The 22,176-nt window shown below is 37.6% G+C and overlaps 1 protein-coding gene across 6 annotated transcripts in view; it reads left to right on the forward strand.

The window, feature by feature from the left end:
• PDLIM5 (PDZ and LIM domain 5) overlaps positions 1–22,176 on the forward strand; it is a 223,736-nt gene that overhangs the window by 174,053 nt on the left and 27,507 nt on the right. For all 6 annotated transcript variants that reach the window (XM_043438392.1, XM_043438394.1, XM_043438400.1 and 3 more), the window contains one exon: positions 458–642. In XM_043438392.1, the coding sequence (XP_043294327.1) occupies positions 458–642 (185 nt within the window). The remainder of the gene's footprint in view (positions 1–457; positions 643–22,176) is intronic.

Here is a 22,176-nt window from a genome sequence, read left to right on the forward strand (position 1 = left end):
TGGTAGAGAATTTGCCTGCCAATGCAGAAGAGGTGGTTTGATCCCTGGGTCAGGAAGATCCCCTGGAGAAGGAAATGGTAACCCACTCCAGTTCTCTTGCTGGGATAGTCCCATGGGCAGAGGAGTCTGGCAGGTTACATACAGTACACAGAGTTGCAAGAGTCAGACATGGCTTAGCAACCAAACAACAAAAACAACAATTTCTCGGAGTAGACCTTTTAAAGGGAATTTCCAAAGATTAAAAAACAAATGCGACCTGATTGTTTTCCTTTCCTTTTCTTTTTTCTGTTTTAAAGAGAGTCAGTCCCCTGTCATGGTATTAAGAGTTTTCTTTAAAATATCAATTAATCAGTATTTTCGTTTTCCTTAGAGATTTAATAGGTTGAGAAAAGGACAAATCACTACTAAGTTAGATTACTGCCACTTTACCAAAATCGTCTCCTCCTTTTCTCTCCAGCAATGCCCAGGAGCCTTCTCAGCAGTCTGCGCCATCAGCAGCTGCAGCTTGGAGCTCCCCCGAGAGGCCGGGAAGCCCAGGCTCGACCAGACCAGGGGTGGCCGGGCTCACCACTGCTGCTGCCTTCAAGCCTCTGGGGTCCAGTGGGATCAAGTCACCAAGCTGGCAACGGCCCAGCCAAGCAGGTACTTCGCCAAAGAAATCTCTTGCTTTTTTGCATTTAAGTGTAACAATGAAAATGTGTTCTGGGATATATTTCAGCTAGAATTCACTGCTGAAACCCTTCTCAATCATCTAAGATTGACAAAAGACTGGGAAGAGTAGTTGCAGCTATTTTTCCTCTGAAGTGTCTGATTAACATTATGTATGTGTGTGTGTGTGAGACACAGTTGCCACTTGCTATTTATAATTATAGAATTGAGAGTGTTTCCTAGTTTTCCAAATTACCCAGGAAGCATGGGTTGAGTTGTAAATTTGGGGTCTTATTAACAAACTATGTTGTTTGAAGGTTAGCCGTGGACATACATCCTAGTTTTGATCATTTACACAGGATAACAGTGACAGATGCATTTGCTGCTGGAGTCTTTTACTTCCTGTCCTTGGGCTCCATCTGGAAACCTGACTTTACATTCACTTCTATAGATAAATAACTTTAAATAAAGTCACTTAACCTTGACCCTCAGTTTTCTGATCTGCAAAATGGAAGAAGACTAAATACTTCTCCCAACATGAGTGAAGGTTATGCTTATAGGATGAAAGTACTGCTTTAAGATGGGACTACACTTAAATGTTGCTGATCCCACCCTCAGTCTTCATCTCTTGCGCTCTTTACACTCTCCTAGATGATATGTCATCAAGATTCCCTTTACTTCCCAGCCACTGATAATTTACTTCCTATCAGTTGGTAAAGAATCTGCCTGCAGTGCCGGAGACACTGGTTCGATTCCTGGGTCAGAAAGATCCACTCGAGAAGGGACAGGCTTCCCACTCCAGTATTCTTGAGTTTCCCTGTGGCTTAGTTGGTTAAGAGTCTACCTGCAATGCGGGAGACCTGGGATCGATCCCTGGGTTGGAAAGATCCCCTGGAGAAGGGAAAAGCTACCCACTCCAGCATTTTGGCCTAGATAATCACGTGGACTGTATAGTCCTTGGGTCGCAAAGAGTCGGACTTGACCGAGCGACTTTCACTTCACTTCTCCTGAACTTCATACCCTCAACCTTGTTGACCTCCAACAAGGAGGTCACCTTGTTGGAGGTGGCACCTCCAACGCTGTGTGTCTGAGAATACCCTAGCTGTCTTTGGGGATGATCACCAGGCACCAGAGCTAGAGTGGAAGCTTGAGACTCCATTCCCATGCTCTCACAGTAACTAACACCTAATGATTCTACCTCTTACTTAGTATTTCTCAGATTTCTTTTCTCCTCTTTGCGGTCACAGCAACTGCTTTGGTTCAGGCCCTGATCTTTGCAGACAACTAACTAATTTCCCCATCGCCTTCTCACGCTGTAAGTCTGTCTTCCTTACTGCAAGTGATATTTCCAAAATTCATTGGCCCATGTTACTCTCCTGCTGCAGATGCTGGACTGTTTCCCCCTTCCTTCACTAATCATTAAGAGCTTTTCCCTCTGACCTCTACTAACTTCAGTCTCATCTCCTGCTGCTCACACTTCGTAACTGCTCTGGTTTTACTAAAACTGAAGTTACTGAGACTTGCCATGTTAATTTGCTTTTGAAAGTTCAGGCTCCTCTGCAAAGAAGACACTTTTTAAACTTATCCCTTGTATATTTCTAGTCTTCCCTCATCAGTTTTGGGATGGGTATTAATTGAATACACAAGGGGCTGCTTTAAAAAATAAGATAACTTTAAAAAAAATAAAAATAAAAATAAAAATTAAAAAAAAATAAAAAATATGATAACTTTATAACTTTTTATATAAAAATAGGTAATTTATTACTTTTTAGTTGATAAGAGTGGAAAGAATGAATTTTTAATTAGGAATCCATCTTTGTTTTGTATTTTCCATAGCATTTAAATATATTAATGCTAACTTCATTTATTGTAAGTAAATTTTCTTTAAGAAATTACTAATTATTTATGTAGTTAAAATTTATTTCATAGTGTCATTTACATATTTTTGAATTACCATTACTAATTTTTAAAGCTAAAAGTGTTGTGTGGAAGAGAGAGGAAAGGCCATTACACATAACCTAGACTGTTTTGTTTGCTTGTTTATTATTATTACCTCAATTAAAAAAAAATTTTTTTTTAATTTGGCTGAGCTGCCCAGCAGGCGGGATCTTAGTTTCCCAGCCAGGGATCGGGTCTGTGCCCCCTGCAGAGCAAGCGCAGGTCCTAGCAACTTGACTGCCCAGAGGTCCCCTGATGGAGACTATTTTAAACAAAAGGCTATTTTATTACTTTTGAAAACTTAAAAAACTTAGAATAATACCATTAGCAAGACCTGTTTTCTTGGAAAAAATGCTGACACTTCAGCCCTACACATTTTAAATTATTTCCACTTATTTAGAGCTTATCTATAACAATGAAGAATTGCTGTAATTATTTTATGTATGATTAAAATACAAAAAGTAACTTTCACAAAAAATTTGGGGGGTATAGTAATTGGAAGCAAACAGGAGAATGTTTCCTAAAAGAGCAAGGAAAAGACTAAATTTCAGAAAGTAGAACTGAAAGGAGGGTATGGACTGTGAAGGGCAGGAAGTTATGTGTACCGCTTTTGGAAATTCAGAAGCTATGGGCAAAATACTACTCAGCCTGTTAGAATAAAAAGAAAATTTCCAATTGATGTCAAACTCCTGGAGGATACACTACAGCAAAATTACCACAAGAGGGCGATAGAATCCTTTTTTCTCTCAATCAAATATAATTTAATAATCAAAACAGGCAAATAAGTATAATCATGATCCACATGGTTAGTATTTAAAATATTAATCCTTTTATAGAAGGTGTAACTGAATTTAATCTGAGCAAAACTATAACAGGATAGAAAACTGTATGTTATATAATATTATAAAGCATTAATTGTTATTAAAAGAAAGTATGTTTTGCCATTGTGCAGTGTTAGTTGAATTACATCTTGATGCTTAAATCAGAAAATATTTGCAGAACTCCTGCTGTTTATCTTGCTTTAGGTACTATACTGGCACTTAGTTTATGTTATGTTAAAGTTACTTATTTTATGTTCAGTTCAGTCGCTCAGTCACGTCCGACTCTTTGCCACCCCATGAACTGCAGCACACCAGGCCTCCCTGTCCATCACCAACTCCCAGAGTCTACCCAAACCCATGTCCATCAAGTCGGTGATACCATCCAACCATCTCATCCTCTGTCGTCCCCTTTTCCTCCTGCCCTCAGTCTTTCCCAGCATCAGGGTCTTTACTTTGTAAAAATTGTAAAATAAATACAAAATTCCTAGCTACTCAAGTTCTTTTATTTTATTCTAACCATAAACCATATTTCAAAACAAAATAAAACAACACCTCAGAAGCTACTCTTAGTCTCTAATAAATAGTTTCAAGGACTTCTTGTGCACATATTTCCCATTTGTTCTTTTGACTTAGAAGGTTGTAAGTGTCGCATTTGGCTGTGTGGACCATGACAAACTGGGAAGCTCTTAGAGAGATGGGAGTACAGACCATCTTCCCTGTCTCCTGAGAAACCTGCATGCAGGCCAGGAAGCAACAGTTAGAACCCTGGATGGAACAACGGATTGGTTCAAGATCAAGCAAGGAGTAGGACAGGGCTGTCTGCTGTCACCCTGGTTGTTGAACCTGTATGCCGAGCACATCATGAGAAATGCTGGGCTGGATAAGTTACAAGATGGAATCACAACAGGTGGGAGAAACATCAACAGCCTCAGATATGCGGATGATACCACTCTTCCCTTGTTGAGGGTGAAGGAGGAGAGGGAAAGAGCTGGCTTAAAACTAGTATCAAAAAAACTAAGATCATGGCATCTGGCCCATTACTGCCTGGCAAATAGAAGGGGAAAGGAGGAAGTAGAGAGTTCCTCTTGGGATGTAAAATCACTGCGGATGGTGACTGCAGCCATGAAATCAGAAGACAGTTGCTTCTTGGCAGGAAAGCAGTGACAAGCCTGGATAGTGTGTTGAAAAGCAGAGACATTACTCTGCCAACTAAGGTCCATATAGTCAAGGCTACGGTCTTCCCAGTGGTATTGTTACAGTTGTGAGAGCTGGACTGTAAAAAAGGCAGAACGCCAAAGAATTGATGCCTTTGAACTGTGACTGGAGAAGACTCCTGAAAGTCCCTTGAACAGCAAGGAGATCAACCCTAAATATTCACTGGAAGGACTGATGCTGAAGCTCCAGTATTGTGGTCATCTGATGTGAACAGCTGACTCATTGGAAAAGTCCCTTATGCTAGAAAAGATGGAGGGCAGAAGGAGAAGAGGGTATCAGAGGATGTGATGGCTGGATGGCATTACCAATGCAGTGAACATAAACTTGGACAAATTCCGGGAGATGGGAGGGACAGGGAGGCCTGGTGTGCTGCGGTCTATGGGGTCTCAAAGAGTCGGACACGATTGGGTGATTGAACAACAAAAGTTGTCGCGTGATGTGTTCTTAATGTTCTTCACAACTGACCTGTAAAAAGGAAAATTTCCACCAAAGGTTGCAAAAGCTTCAGAGGCAAGTCACTGCACTTCTTTGGACTCAGATAAAGCATTAGCAGGTGGCGTTGCTTCTCTCACGCTGAGAACTTCAGGTGTCTTTTTCTTGATGGTTCACAGCTGTGCTCTAGTGTGGGTTAAGAAAAGAGGAAAAGATTTTTTATCCCCCTACCCTCCCACCATCACCAAAGAGTTCCTATCACCAGTGATGTCATTTTAAAATAATTCCTACAATGGGGTAGGAAGGATGGGATCAGAATCATTAAAATGCAGTCTGTGGCCCATTTAGTTGATAATGAAACAGTTTAATGGATCATAGCCAGTATTTTCATTAAAAAATGAAATAGAAAATTTGAGAATATTTTACTAAATGAAGTGTTTTAACATATTATGGGTAGGTATCATGTTATGAAAATGTGGTTTTAGTTTACATATATATGTATGTATGTGTATATGTATGTACTTATTTGTATACAAACATGTATTTTGGATCAGCCGATAAAGTGTACAACAGGAAAAGTGTATTTATTATTTTTTTATAGTTAAGAAAAAGTTTGAAAGTCACTTATTTAAAGAAGTATTTTAGTCATGAGTTTTGAAATGATAACCAAAACGAAAAAAGATTGCTTTGAAAGGGTAATTGAAGTTTTAAGCCTTACTAGTATATTCTGAACCTGTCATGGGTTTCTATAATACCACCTCCATTAACATTCTGACTTTAAATCTTAGATCATTTCACTTGTGGTATAATAGAGCCTGTGTTATCCAGAAGTCTTTCAAGAAGACAGTAAAGCATTAAGTGTTAGTCGCTCAGTCATGTCCGACTCTTTGCGACCCCATGGACTATAGCCCGCCAGGCTCCTCTGTCCATGGAGTTCTCCAGGCAAGAATACCGGAGTGGGTAGCCATTCCCTTCTCCAGGGGATCGTCCCAACCCAGGAATCGAACCTGGATCTTCTGCATTGCAGGCAGATTGTTTACTATCTGAGCCACCAGGGAAGTCCATAAGGTGTTGTTCGCTGAGTTGTGTTTAACTCTTTTTGACCCCATGGACTGTAACCCACCAGGCTCTTCTATCCAGTTGATAAATAGGAACTAGGTGTGTATGTAACAGCATTATGGTTTAGACTGGGTCCTCTTCATTTTCTCAGGCATCTTCTTTAACATACACCACCATATATACACAAGCTTGCCAGTAACTGACAAAGAAATAAATATTTTAGAATGCGAAATGTTAAAGAGTTCATAGTCTGCATGAAAGTATCAAGATACAACAGAAAGGTGAACCCACGCTTGAGTTTTTATGCACGCTAGCGATACTGCTGCATGCTTGCCCTGTGCTTTGGTATGCTTCCAGAATTCAGATGCAGTGGTCTCTTTAGAAACGTTTACTGATCTATAAAAATACATAAAAGGTGAGATTCTTGATATTTTTCAGAATTGAAGATTTGTGCTTTTTTACACTAATATTTTAATACATGCGTATATTTGTATGTCTAATAGGTATTTTAATGCTTGAAACCTTCATATTGTATATGAATAAGTGGTTAGATAGATAGTCTTAAAACCTTCATGAATGTAACGGTGTAAGTTTAAAAATACGTTCCTGTGTTTATGTAGGTGCCCTAATTTGCTCTGTAATATTTTTTCTAGATTCTGTTTAGGTTATAAATACCAGATTGTGTGCTGAGTCGCTCAGTCATGTCTGACTCCTTGCAACCCGATGGACTGTAGCCCACCAGGCTCCTTTGTCCATGGGATTTTCCAGGCAAGAATACTGGAGTGGGTTGCCATTTATTCCTCCAGGGAATAGATACCAGATTAGGTAAATTTAATTCATTTGATGCAAGTGTGTGTGTGTGTGTGTGTATAAATATATATATATATATAAAATCTTACTGTCTTACCAAATATAGTCAGATTTTTTTTTACAAATCCAGTCTTAGTTATGAAGGACTAAATGTTTGATGCACATCAGTTTTCTAACTTCAGTTATTTGCAAAATGAGAATGACCAGTTCCTTAGAATACAAGCAGTGCTTTCTTAGATCGGGCCATTGTTCATCACTGTTTTTTGACGGGAGGGCCCTGAAGCATAGGAGTTCCTGCCTTCTGCAGTAGGAATGTCACAAGACCAGAGATGTTCCCCAGGTAGAGAATTCTGGGGCTTTGGTTTCTTTATCTATTAAAAGAAGAGTCTAAAAAGGTCCCCTGTAGCATTATTAGGAAGTTCAAATGATATACATATAGTGTTTGGTACATAGAGGGCACTCAAGAAAGGGTAAGTTTTCAGCCTTTTATTCCTTTTAATGATAGTATTTAAAACTTACACTGTTACCATCTAGTAAAGCACTTCTCCTCATGTGACTTCCTTGCTTAAAAATGTTTTGGGAGCTCTGCCACCCACTAAATGTTTGGCTTCTTCACAGGGCTTACAGCCCTCTCACACCTCGTGCCAGCCTCGCCTCCAGCCACAGTATGTAATATTGTTCCTCATGGCCCCTCCAGTCCTGTCACACTCAAGTTCATGAGTTCATCCTGTTCCTGGGGCACACACCTCAGTGCTTTGTACAAGAGGCTCTTTTTATTTGAATTGCTTCCCTACCCTTTTACCCCTGAAAAACGTTTCTTCACACTTTAAGACCAGGTGTCATCTCCTTTGTGAACCTTTGTTAAACCCTGGAAATAGTTGCCTATTCTTTCTCTGTGCTCTACAAAATTTTGATTATGGCTGTATTATAGCATTCATCATGTTTATTTTGATTATTTACATAGGTGTATTTTATCATCATTTTTAGATCCCCTAAAGGTCTTACTAATCTTTGTTTTACAGCACGAAACCAGTAGCTGGCGTGCACCGTTTCTAGGCCCTCAGTAAATGTCAGTGAGGGATGAGTGGGGGACAGGTTAGTTTGTCTTATTTTAGACATCTTCCCATGATGTGAGGGGTTCTCCAGACATTGTTCTTTCCTCCTAGTATGTGTTAGTCGCTCAGTGGTGTCTGCTCTTTGCAATCCCATGGACTGTAGCCTGCCAGGCTCCTCTGTCCATGGGATTCTCTAGACAAGAATGCTGGAGTGGGTTGCCGTTTCCTTCTCCACAGGATCTTCCGGACCCAGGGATCAACCCAGGTCTCCTGCATCGCAGGCAGATTCTTTACCGCCTGAGCCACCAGGGAACCTATTCTTTCCTCCTACCAGACTTGAAAGTCCCACAACAGTCCTTGAACAAAGGTGGACGTGCTGTCTGCCATAGGCTGCCAGCAAACACTGTACATATCCATAAAGAAGAAGGTGCTCCATCGTCCTTGTAGCTTTAGACTTCCAGAAGGCTTCAAAGTTTTGAACATAAACAATACTGTAATTAAACTCTGTTATTATTTTTCCAGTGATTAAAAAAGTGTAATAGATCCATAGCCACATATTAGGAATTTTTACTCAAAAAATTTAGAAATTTATGGCATATAGGGTACCAAGCATTGGAATGCAGAGGAAATATTAGGGGTATTCACCCACCATGTCACTGTGGATAAATTAACTTCGATGCAAAATACCAGTAACAGAAATCAATTTAAAAAAAAAAAAACGAAAAACAAGGTCCAAAGAGAGAAATCCAGTTACAAGATCCAGGTCAGAAGATTTGGAGGTCTAGATTGATGTAACGGGGAGAAAGAGACCAATAAAGTTCCAGCAACACAGTCCTAAGATGAAGTATACATTTGTTTATACTGGAGTCATATTTTATGCAAGAACACAGTGTTCATGTTTGTGCCTAAAGTAAGATCGTATGAGTCGATGCCCCTTGAATATTTTTAGGAAGAGGCCAACTTGGAGAGGGAGCAGGTATGCAGAAGCTCTCAGAGACTATTGAGAGGTTGATGAGGTAATCCAGTGTAGGGGTGGTGATAATGAGTATTACCCTGAGCATTGGCAGTATAAACCCAGAGAATTCCAACAGCAAGAGAATGTAGAGTACTTACATGTAAACCTGCCTGGGAGGTAAGTTCTAACCAGTGCTCCCATAAGGAGCTGTATTCTTTATAGAATATTCAATATCCTCAGATAAAATCCTGGTAGAGAATTGTACTAGGCTTGAGGAGACTATACTTCGTTCTAAGTCAGACTACAGCACAAAAATTTGGGTGAATATGTCTTTATGTTATGTGTGTAGCTACAAAATATAAATCTGAATGGATTGCATGTTCTATTGTACTTGAGAAGTGAGTTAGAGTTAACTTTCATAATATAGCTAGTCTATTTTTGCAGCATTTCCTCAGGTGAGTGCATTGACTTCCCCTAAATCAGCATTTTCTGAACACTGAATATTTTTGATTATTTATAGTTGCAGATATGAGATTGGTGACTTGGGCATGATCCTCACAGCATTGCTTACCTTTGTAGGAAGCACTTGTACTACATGTTGTCAGGGAAATAAATATTATAAACTGGAAAAGGGGTTTCTTCCAAGATACCCCTTTTTATTCTTTTTAGAAGAAAAATTCTATAGAGTCCCATTGATCAAAAATTAAATACTCATGTTATTATTTGTATGTAGTTCAGAAAGCTTTAACTCCATAAATAGGCTTTTCAATTATTTTTCATACAGGTTTTTTCCTTCTTTCACACTTTCAAAATGTGTTGATCTTGAGAGCATTTGTAATAATACTTCAATGTATTAACACTTTTATGTTTTTAATAAATAAATTATAATTTATTACTTAAAAATCATTGAAATATACAGTCTTGGCTAATACTCTAATCACCATTTTCTATAGAAAGTAATGTGACCTTATTTCATACGGCCATTGAAAATTAAAAACTTTGCTGTGTTTTCTTTCACAGTGGTTCATGTTGTCTGGCTGTGCTGAAAATTTTCCTTTTTCTGTTTTCGTTAGTAGTTCGTATAGCATTTTAGAATAATGCCCCATTCGCGCTTTAATTAAACACAACTCACTATTTATTCTTCTGTTCCCTGATGTTGGCAAGGAATTATTGGATTTATTTATTTTTTTTTAATCATTAAATGTGTCCAGTGGAGAGAGACATTCTACAGAGGTGTTTAGTGACTATTATGATGAAGTACTCAATACACTGGGCTTCCCTGGTGGCTCAGTGGTAAAGAATCTGTCTGCCAAGCAGGAGACGCTGGCTCAGTCCCTGGGTTGGGAAGATCCCCTGGAGAAGGAAATGGCAACCAACTCCAATATTCTTGCCTGGAAATTTTCATGGACAGAGGAGGCTGATGGGCTGTAGTCCATGGGTTCGTGAAGAGTTGGACACGACTTAAGTGACTAAACAACAACTCAGTACACTAGTAGTATTTTATCATGTAATATTAGACGTGAGGAGGGCATGGCAACCCACTCCAGTATTCTTGCCTGGAAAATCCCATGGACAGAGAAGTCTGGCAGGCTCTAGTCCATAGAGTCAGACACAACTGAAGTGACTTAGCACATAGCACATTAGACATTCTTAACCTTTGATGCTGTATGTTGAACAAATGTCTCCCTGTGTTCTCCTTATAGCATCATTCCCTTTATACGTACCAAGTACTGTTTTCTCCTATCCAAAAGCAGAGTTCTTGTGAAACCTTTTGGCAAGTCAAAATCGTGTAAAGTGAAGAGTTTGCCTTTTTTTGTAAAAGTGAAAGTTGGATTTCTGTTGAGTTAGTGAAAATGGGTACCAGTGCATGTCTTCCATAAAAGTAAAGTGGTTTTAAACTTTCTAAAAGCTGGAGATAGCTGTAATATGTATATAGACTTTTTACTAGTGAGTTGCTTTTTTCTTTATGAAGCAGTTTTAATATATGTAGTAAAGGCTAGGCTTATAATTGACAATGAGACATAAAAATTGGTGGTTCTTTTTAAAAATATGGATTATGTTTTGAAGAAATACAGTGGAAGTAAGCTATAAATTGAAAAGTTGGGATCATTAGAATATCTTTTAGTGACATAGTAAATTTCTTCTAGTCAAATGAAAAAGGGAAAGAGAAACAAACTTGCTTTCAAAATGAATATTTAGTTAATTTTATCTTCTATCACATCCTGTCTTGGGGAGTACTTATCATCCCCGTTGGCCATTTGGAACTCAAGAATATAGTTGGTAGACTCAAAGGGAGCAACATCCTCTTTCAATAGTAAATGGTGGGTATCATTGATTAATATGAATAGTAATAATTATGTTTTTAAAATACTCTCAGCTTTAAAAGTATCTTTTTATTCAGAATTGTAGTAAGAGAATGTCATTAAATTTTTAATGGGCCATTGTTTTCCCAGTGAAGTGACAGAATCTGAGAAATGTCAAAAGAATTGTTCAGAGTCCTGTAGTGATTTGAACCCAGTTATTTTGATTAAATAGTGCAATTCTCTGTATCACAGGATAACATCAGTGACTATATTTAGGGAGAACTAACTCTCTTAGGGATAGTCTAGAAAGGATTCTTGCCTTGCATTGGGTGGATAAAGTAGGTAACTAGCAGTTACTAAGATCTATTTCAAGTAACATTTTCATTGAATCTCCACTTCATTTCAAAAAATTTAGCTAGGATTCTAGTTAACATGACCCTTTATCATACCCTGCCTCTGCTGTATGCAACATTTTAGCAATTTTTTTAAAAAGTTTCTTTATTTACTATGGACAGAGCTTTGGAGAGATCTGATGTATTCTTTTTTTTTCCAAGGAAGACTTGAATGTATTTGTGAGATCTGATTAGATCAAAAACTGAATGATGTGCATCTCAGTTATAAGTGGATATAAATTCTATATTTTACTCAAAGTCTAAAGGAGATAGGAGTGAGAAAGGAAATTACTGTTTCTTCAACCATCCCAAATTTCATTGTGGGCTTTACGCTGCAGTAATAAATCGAGATAACTAGATTTACTTAGCTAAGATGGATAGATTTATTGGTTCCATTTAAAAATTTTGATATGAATAAGTAAACTGCTACCAGTTGCGTATGTTTCATCTCTTCTAATAATGTTTTATTGCCATCTGCTCCCCTACATTTTGACGTCATTAAACTGAACAGTCCACTGCCATAAAGGCCTACTGGAGCTGTCCATTGTCAAAACCACAGTGTGAAGCATGTAAATATGCTCTATGTAACAGATATATTTTTGTTTAGAATTATGTTTTTTAAATTTATTTTTTTATTGAAGGATAATTGCTTTACAGAATTTTGTTGGTTTCTACTAAACATGGACATGAATCAGCCATAGGTATACACATGCTTTCATATAGGAAAAAATAAAAGTAGTAGCCATACACTGCCCTCTTTCTTTTCTTTTAAAAGTTCTTTTATTGAAATTTATTTCCATGTTGGAAGCTTCCCAGTGCTGTTTCAAGTACACTGTGGTGAAGGCTCTTTTTTCCCATTTCCTCTCATCCTGAGATTAAAATATTACATCTTTAATAAGAGAAGATACCTGGGTTTATTCACATATGCTTTTCACAAAGAATTACTATTTCTAAGTCAGAAAGGAAAAGACAAATACCATATGACATTACTTATATGTGGAATCTAAAATATGACACAAATGAGCTTATCTAGGAAACAATAGACTCAGAGATACAGAAATGAGACTTTTGGTTACCAGTGGGGGCCGAGGGTGGGAGAAGGAAGGATTGCAAGTTTGGGATTAGCAGATGCAAACTAGTATATGTAGAAAGGATAAGCAGCAAGATCCAACTGTATAGCATGGGGAGCTATACTCATATCCTGTGATAATCTCTAATGGAGTGCAATATATATATATGTATAATTTTGCTGTACAGAAGAAATTAACACAACACTGTAAATCAATCATTCTTCAGTAATATTTTAAAAAAGAATTATTACTTCTTATTAATTAATGCATATGGTTTAAACCAGGAGCTGGCAAGCTATGGCCATTGACCACATCCGGCCCACCACCTGTGTTTGTAAACAGTTTTATTGGAGCACAGACATGCTCATTCATTTACATGTCCATGGCTCCTTTCATGTCCCAGCTATAGAACTGAGTAGTTGCAAAGTAAATTATATGGCCCAAAAATATGTTGGATAATTCTGCATAGCACAAACTTTGTTGGGGGTCATGAGCACCCTACCCTAGATAGGGGCTAATCCTAAAGTGCTCTGTTCACTTTGCTTGTGACCATTTCCCGTAAGAAGTGGGTTACTTCTTTTGGGCACCAGTTTCTTTTTCTTGAGTGTATCTTTCATACCACAAGAGTTCCTAGGTCTAAAACATTGAATGTGCTCACTAGGTAGCTGCTGAATGAGTGTATACTTTATTTTTTTAACCATGTTAGGGCATTATGTCAGAGTATAAAATCACATTAATGAGGCATTTCTTACACATTCAAGGATCTATAAGTAAAACACTTTACTTAGACTACCTTGTTTAACCCTCTCACACTTTTGAGTTAGTTGTTACTTTTGCTGTTTTACAGATGAAGAAACTAAGACCCAAAGTGATGGCATTTCTAAGTTCATATAACTAGAAGTTTAAAAAACAAGGATTCCAAGTGTATCTTAACATTAGACACTGTGCTCAAGATACTGTTTCCTCCAGGATAAAATAGCCGATCAGTGTTCTCTGCTTTTAAATGATATGAAATTCAAACATATGTTTGGATAATGAAATAAGGTTTTGTTTACTTTAGAGATCTAATGACTTTAAGAAGAGTTCCCCATGTCAAACAATACCAAAGATGTCTCTAATGATGAATACAAGTTATCTGAAACTAAAAGCTGGATACTCCTTACATTTCTATTACTACTACGAATTCTCTAAGATATCGTTCTCAATTAAATTTTTTTCCCTTTCTGCTTCAGTTGTTTGCCAACCTTTTCTATTTATATAATCACTCAAATCGGAGGTAGCTTTCTCCTTGATTTCTGAGACTAGGTTGCTTTCTCACATATGTAAACAGATGAAAGTTGGTGGGAAAATGGTGTTGGATTTCACATTAATTTGGAAATAACATGTGAGAACTCCATATATAATGTGAGTACAAATAATTTTAAGATATGTTCTTATGGTTTTTTCATTCAAATGTGAATGAAAATCTACAAATTTAATATTTTAAATAAATCTGTAGCTTACAGAGGTCTGAATGAGTTTACCAGTGATCCTCTTTAGTATCCTGAGGTCATGAATCAGTCTTCAGATTTCTGTTTGTTTTTTAAAATATTTTATCTGATTTTGTTCTTTTTCTTTATCCACCCCTCTACCCGCTTCAGCATGAAGCACATTAAGCACCCAAGATTATATATAGCATGAGCTTGTCTTCCCATTATAAAATTTGAAATTGGAACAGTGGTATTGAGATTATTTAGGAAACTCTATAAGTGATAAATAATTTGTTGGTTTTTAATTAAGTTTTGGCAAAACATACTTTATCTGCAGTATTTTATATTTTATCTTATCTATATCTGAAAGTTATAGATTGGGATTCTTTTACTTGCAGCTTTAACCAAATAGAAGTTTTCAATGTAAGGTTAGTAGGGAGAAAAAGGCAAGTCTGTGTATCTCGAATTTTGATGATGTATGATTCAAAAAACTAAAAAAGAAGAGAAAATCTAATTCAAGTCCCCACACTCACTTTAATTAAGACACTTGAGATCCAGTTTAATCTGGGTTCTTAAGAGTTGAAAGGTTGGTTGCTAATGGAAGAAGCTAACCTACTGAAGTTGCAGAAATATTTGATACTTAGCCTTGGGCGCACCTGTTCCAATTCTTTATGACATACATACCAACATTCTCCACTGCTTAGGGAAATGATAATAGTTTAATCTGTCCAATTTTGCTTTTAATCATTGAATTTAAAAAATGCTTGATTTCACTTAATAAAAGTTGTGCAGACCTCTCTAGAATGTACTTTCCTCTGATCCTAGATCTTGGCTCAACTTTAAACCTTTTCTATTTCTACTGGATATGATTTCATGCCTGGATTATGAAGAGTAGGCTGTTGTTTATGTGTTCAGCATAAGGGGCTTGACAGACGAAATGCACAGATTCTGCATTTCTCATGGCCACCATCTGTTTGAGGTGGTTGGGGAAGGGACAGAGAAGAACACGTTTGCCTTCTATGATAATATGCAAGTGTGTTACTGTCGCTGCTACTCAATTTAGTATGTGTAAAATTTCTACCATACCTTTGTGAACACATTCTCTGAGATGTTGAATTACAATACTTTGTCTCCCCAAGAGTGCCAGAGTGTCACTTTGATGTAGCCCGGTTATTTATACGAGGACAACGTTAGCCTCAGTGTTTATAGCAGGAATACCCCTTGTGGAAGAGGCAGTTGTTTTTCACACCATAAACCTCACATATCACTTCCCTCTGTCTTGTCCAGGCTGTGAACATTTGTCCTTTTTCTTTTGAGGGATAATATTAATATTCTTGATATCAGCCTTATTTCTGACTTACTGAGAATGAAATATTATAGGATACTTAAAACATTTTATGGTTATTTGCAGATTTACTACCATGACTTTCTCTATTGTTTTCTTTTAATTCAGATGTATTAGTTGAAATATTTACATCAGTAGAGTTTGCACAAAAATGAATTCAGCACTTAATGCTTCAGGCTTCTTTGTCCTTAGCAAAAGCGTTAGATTTATAATTATATTTCCCTTTCTGAAGCAGCTTATATAACTTCTCTGAAACATTTCTCAAAACATGAAGAATCTAGCTTTATAACCATTTGTTATAGTTCAGGAACTTTGAAGCCATTAATTATAAATGGCTAGAAAGGATGTGCAGCCAGGTGGAGGGAAAGAAAGTTAGATCTCTGTAGGAAATATATCTTTTACAGAACACATGAAGGGCTTAAAAGTGATAATATAAGATGTTAAGTGTACCAGGGCAAATAAAAAATAATACTTTCATACATTATTCAAAAATTTATCCTAGCAGGCTTATTAAGGAAATTAAAATAGCAGAAATTAATCACCTCAGTTATCACTGTCCCCTTCTTCTCAACTGGTCTAGAAGTTAGTACTTCAAGGTTGAGATGCATTCAAGAAGATCTGCTTTCATATTTTCATGGGTCAAGGTTCAGTTCAGTTCAGTCACTCAGTCGTGTCCGACTCTTTGCGACCCCGTGAATCAAGGTAGTGCCTGGCAAAGAGCTTCGTACACAGCAAGCATGTAATAAATATGTGATGAATGAATGCTTAGGGTCATAGGCTCTGGAGTCACATGGAAATGATTTTGGATCCCATATGTTCTCTACTCTGCTTCTTTGGCTGCCATGATGTACTCTCCTGGTTCTCCTGCCTCTCTCTCTGTTCCCAGAGTATCTCTTATTATTTGTCTGATACCTTAAGAGCTCTTCTATTTCACGCTACTCTTTCCCTGAACAGTCTCACTAATTCCCACAGCCTCAGTTGCCATCAGTATGCTGATAACTCTTGAATAATTCTAGATCAGATCTTTTTCTTGAGTTCATATATTCAATAGACTGTCTATACTTAGATAAACCACAAGAACCTCCAACTCAAAAAAAAAAAAAAAGGCCTTAGCTGTATGAAACAAAGGACAAAATGTGTTTTGTCCTCCAGCTGGGTACCTTCATGTAATGCAGTGCCTGCCACACTGTAGGCTGTCAGTAGACACTTGTGACTGAAGGAATATCTATAATTAAACTCGTTATCTTTCCATCATTCTAGCACTGGCCACACTATAACATATCTGACTGATTTCTGGTCTGTTCAGTTCAGTTCAGTTGCTCAGTCGTGTCTGACTCTCTGTGACCCCATGCACTGCAGCGCGCCAGGCCTCCCTGTCCATCACCAACTCCCAGAGTTTACTTGAACTCATGTCCATTGAGTCGGTGATGCCATCCAACCATCTCATCCTCTGTTGTCCCCTTCTCCTCCCGCCTTCAATCTTTCCCAGCATCAGGGTCTTTTCGAATGAGTCAGTTCTTCTGGTCTGTAATCCCTAAACTCGGTGAGGGCAGAAATCACTTCTGTCTTGTTTGTAGCAGTAAAACCTAGTGCATTATTTGATACATAATAGTTGAATTCAAAAAAACATTTGCTTCGTTTTATTGCTATACATGAAAGAAAAGTGTTAGTCACTCAGTTGCGCCTGACTCTTTCGTGATCACAGGGACTATAGCCTGCCAAGTTCCTCTGTCCATGGAATTCTCCAAGCAAGAATACTGGAGTGGGTAGCCATTCCCTTCTCCAGGGGATCTTCCCAACCCAGGGATGAAAACTGGTCTGCTGCATTGCAGGTGGATTCTTTACCGTCTGAGCCACAGGGACTGTCTTCAGGCAGATACTTACCCTTTCTGAGCTTTGTGTTCCTGGCCCATCAAGTAATAATAATAATACCTTATATTGTTTCTGTAAATAAACGATTCAGTTTAATAGGTATAAAGCTTTTCATTAGCTTTTTACTATAAAAAAAGTTCAAATACACAAACATATAACTGGAGACTTAGTTTCTTCTATAGGTATTTTGCAGGGAGTAGGGAGTTGGAAGGGATTATAGACTAAAAAATTTAAGACACACCAAATGTAGTATGTGGACCTTTATCATTTGGATCTTGATTAAACTGTGTTGGGGTGTATGTGGTAAGTAGAATAATGTCCCCACAAAAATGTCCATGCCCTAATATCCATAACCTGCGAATATGTTATATTTCATGTCACAGGGGGATTTGGGATGCTGATGGAATTAACAATTGTTCATTAGCTGAGCTTAAAATAATTATTCTGGTGGGCCCATTGTAATCACAAGGACCTTTAAAAGTGGACGAGGGAGGCAAAGAGAGAATCTAGAGTGCTGTAGTGTGAGAAGGACTCAATCTGCTGGTTTTGAGATGGTGTGAGAGGACCCTGAACCATGAAATTTGGACAGCTCTAAAAGATGGAAAAAGCAAGGAAATGGATTTTCCCTAGAGCTTTTAGGAAGAAGCAGCCCTGCCAACACCTTGAGTCTGGCCTGGAAATATCCATGGAGGAGAACTGTAAAATAGTGCACTTGTGCTGTGTTTAAGCCAGTACATGTTTAGTAATATGTCGCAGCAGTGAGAGGAAACTAATATAGAGGATAATCAGAAGTAAATTGGAAAATTGGTTATTTGATGAGGTTAAAGAAATTTTTGTTTTATTTTAGATGTGATAATGGTATTATTGGGTAGATTTTTTTAAAAGAGTACTCTAGAAATGATATTGAAATATTATGAAATAAATGATTGATCTTGAATAGTTCAGAGACAACAGAGGAATGAATGGTATATAGTTGAAACATGATTGGCTACCAGGTGATAAATTGTAAAGCTTGATTTCTTTCCTCTTTACTAAATTTTACAGGTTTTTCAAATAAATCTGTTTTTTTCTTAGCATCCTCTAAAGGTGATCAATGTGGTTTTTTAAATTACAAAACCATTGTGAGCTCGTGTAAATTTATTTCAGTCTTTGTAGTTATTATTAATGCTCAGAAGGTCTCATCTGCTTCAAGTCACTTGATACAACTCTAGTTCTTTGCTAGCATTTTTGCTTTCTGACAAAATATTCTAGACTTTCCATGTTGACTTTTTTTGTCCCAATCCTAGAAACAGTAGTTTCTCTAAGGAGTCTGTTTCCTTTCCATGGGAAGACAGTAATTTTGGTGCTGGAGTCATTCTTGAAACGAAGATTTGTAAAGCAAAATGCCAGGAACTGTTCTAGGTGCTAGAGATACAGCAGTGAATAAATTAGACAGCTTCTCTGGCCTCAAGGTATGGAGAGAGAGATAATAAAAAGCAATAAGAACATAGAATGCATTAGATGGGGATGATAAACCAGTTAGGGAGTATGGGGAATGCTGGTTTGAAGGGAGAGGGTTGCTCCTTATTATATAGGGTGATCAGAAGGAGCCACATTGCTAAAATGACCTCTGAGCAGAGGACAGGAAGGAAATGAGGGAGGAAGCCGTGGGAAAATATTTCCTGGCAGAGGGAATAGAAACTACAAAGGGCCTGAATCAGAAGCACACTGGCCATTTAGAGAAATAGCAAGGAAGACAGGAGATAGTAAGGAGATCCAACCAGTGCATCCTGAAGGAAATCAGTCCTGGGTGTTCATTGGAAGGACTCATGTTGAAGCTGAAACTCCAGTACTTTGGCCACCTGATGTGAAGAGCTGACTCATTTGAAAAGACCCTGATGCTAGGAAAGATTGAAGGCAGGAGGAGAAGGGGACGACAGAGGATGAGATGTTGGATGGCATCACTGACTCAATGGACATGAGTTTGGGTAAACTCCGGGAGTTGCTTATGGACAGGGAGGCCTGGCGTGCTGCAGTGCATGGGGTTGCAAAGAGTCAGACACGACCAAGTAACTGAACTAAAGGAAGACAGTGTGCCCTGTGGCTAGTGAGCAAAGGATGAGTGGCAGATCAGGCCCGAGAGGCAGCTGGAGTCAGAATCTGTAGGACCTTTCGTTCAGGTCTGAGTTAGAAGTGAGTTGTTGGAGCAGAGGAGCTTGAGATGAGCCAATTTAGTTTTTCTTGGGCTCCATGTCTTGGGAAGGACAGAGCAAGAGCTTAGGCCATTGCTGCAATAAGCCAAACAAGAGATAATGACTGCTTGAGCTGGGACATACTCTGGATGTGGTAAGAAGTTAGGTTATGTGTTTCTCATATTGTTGTGGGCAGTTCATCTTTCAACACCAACTTGCTCTCCTGCTGAATGATATTTTCAGCAGTTCGAAAGCACTACGTTTAGTAAGAGAAACCTACCTTGAAAGACAATAGCAACATCTGTTTGTTTGGGGGGATATTGTCCCCCAGCCCCAGTTGACTTATGTTATTTTCCAAATACAGTCTGACATAATGTAGTATTTTTTCTAATAGATGCCAGTAATAAGATTTTACTGGTGGTTGAATGATTGGACTTGAACCAGAGGAATTAACAGATGAAATTTATGTTTATTCAGGTACAGCCTGGCCAGGTATTTAATGTATACATTATAATCTTCACTACTCTTTGTTTTTAAAAATATTGGTTTAGAGCTAACCGCTTTTTTTGAACAGAGATAGAAAGCAAAAATGTCATATAACCTACCTTGTTACAGTTGGAAAACATCTGTTTCAGAGAATTCACACATTGAACTACCTGGAGTTGTGAAGGTCTTAATCTGTGTTTTCTCTCCAGAAACTCTTTTTATATAAACAAGTGCCTTTTAGTGAGCTTAGCTATATTTGAACCACATAGTAAATAATTAGATAGTTTCTAATTCCATATATATTACATAGTCTTTTATAATATTATACAAATCCCCAGTTATATTCTTATGTGCCCCATTACTGAGGATTTACTTGGATCAACTTGAAAAATCACTTGGTTAGGACCTTACAGTGGTTAGAAAAGAAAATTAAACCTCAGGATAAGAGTGCTTAAAACTTGTGTTAACTGATTTGCTAAATAATGCAAACTTGAATCATCTGCTTGGGGAAGAATACAGTTAAGATCCTTCTAGAGTAAAGAGTTTTCACTTTATCTTTCCAAGTGATATATCACAGAGATTTCCCCAGTAATGGGAGGTGTGTTTTCTACTAAATTAATGAATATTACGTGGTTCAATTTTTAAAAATTTTTTATCTCCAATTTATTGTCTGTAGTCCAAAAGAGATGACTTCATTTCTTTGCAGTAAAGTAAGTCTCATAATTAGTAAGTTGGTTTATTTGCTTCTTTAAAAAGTATTACCCCTTAGAATACTCAGATATATCACTATTACAGATATTTTAAAAATGAAGAACTTAACATTTTGTGTGTTAGTTATATTTTAGTTGATTAATTTGACAATTTACATATTAAATGCTGAGAAAGTATTCTAGTGTGCTGCTGGATTTTCCAACTAATTTATATCAACTTATTTAATGTTAGTGTTTGCAATCTTAGGCTTGACTATCATAGTGCTGAAAATAAAAGCTTAGAATGTATTTCATTCCAAACCTTTAGAAAACTCATAAGTAAGCACTCTAAAGTTAGTAAAAGATATCTCACTAACACTGTTAGTTTGGAGAATAGCTACTGGCTTTAAATTTCTAGATGAGTTTTGGTGCTGAAATATATTTGATACAAAAGAAAAAAATTAACTTTTAAACTTGATTCCATTGGGTAGAGATCAGCCACAAAACAAGCCTAATTTAATGGAAGTCATTCAAGATTAAGGTTAAAAAGGAAAGCTTGAGTCAAAAACTAACCTCCTTTTAATGTTCTCTTTGTGACTCACTCATTATTCAGTTTAAATAAGTCACTTACATTTTTGTGACTTAGATTTCTAGATTATGAAATGGAGCTAATTCAGAGCTCCCATTTATTACTTTTATTAGAACTTAAAAGAAAAATCTGGTTTTATTACAGATCAGTAGACTGATATCTTTAAACTGCTATCCCTGAAGAGATGTATATTTTTTCCTACATAAAATTGATTTTTATGGCGGGGTCAATAAATCTGAGATATTTTGGTCTCTGTACCCCTCATGGAAGACTGTTTTTGTCTGTGTGGCAGTGCAGTTTTCTACAGAATTTTAAAGGAAGCTGGACTCATTTGTGGTGCTTCCCCTTTTCCAAAACCTCACTTTCTCACACCTTCCTCTCCCCAATAAGCTAGATGAGCAGAGGCCAGGGGGTTGGTAATTGATGGCTCAGAAGTTGCCTGCTTCTGTGCTGGAGTAGTGAGAAATTCAGTCTGAAGAAATGAAACATCACTTTATTCATATGGGAATTAACTGTTCCTTGGAAATGTTTGGGGCTTGGTAATTAACAAGCTGGTAGAGCTTTGCGTATGGGCCAGTGTACTCGCAACACAGCAACAAAACAGAGGTGTGAGAATTTCTGTCTCATCCAAAGTGGCTAAAATGGAGCATTAACAAGAAGCAAGGCTTTTCTCCCCAAGGAAGGTACAGCAGTGAGCTTAGAGCCTCCTTCTATGTGTTTAAGACACAGTCACATGTTAATGTGACTTCTCGCGTTCAAAAATGGCTTCTCATGTTAAATAACTTAGTTCCCCCATGTATCTTCTCCTTGAGGCATGGGCCAGATGGATTATGTCCCATTTTACAATGACCGATGGA

This window comes from Cervus canadensis, chromosome 19 (assembly GCF_019320065.1).
Source record: "Cervus canadensis isolate Bull #8, Minnesota chromosome 19, ASM1932006v1, whole genome shotgun sequence".
In the NCBI taxonomy this organism is placed as follows: domain Eukaryota; kingdom Metazoa; phylum Chordata; class Mammalia; order Artiodactyla; family Cervidae; genus Cervus; species Cervus canadensis.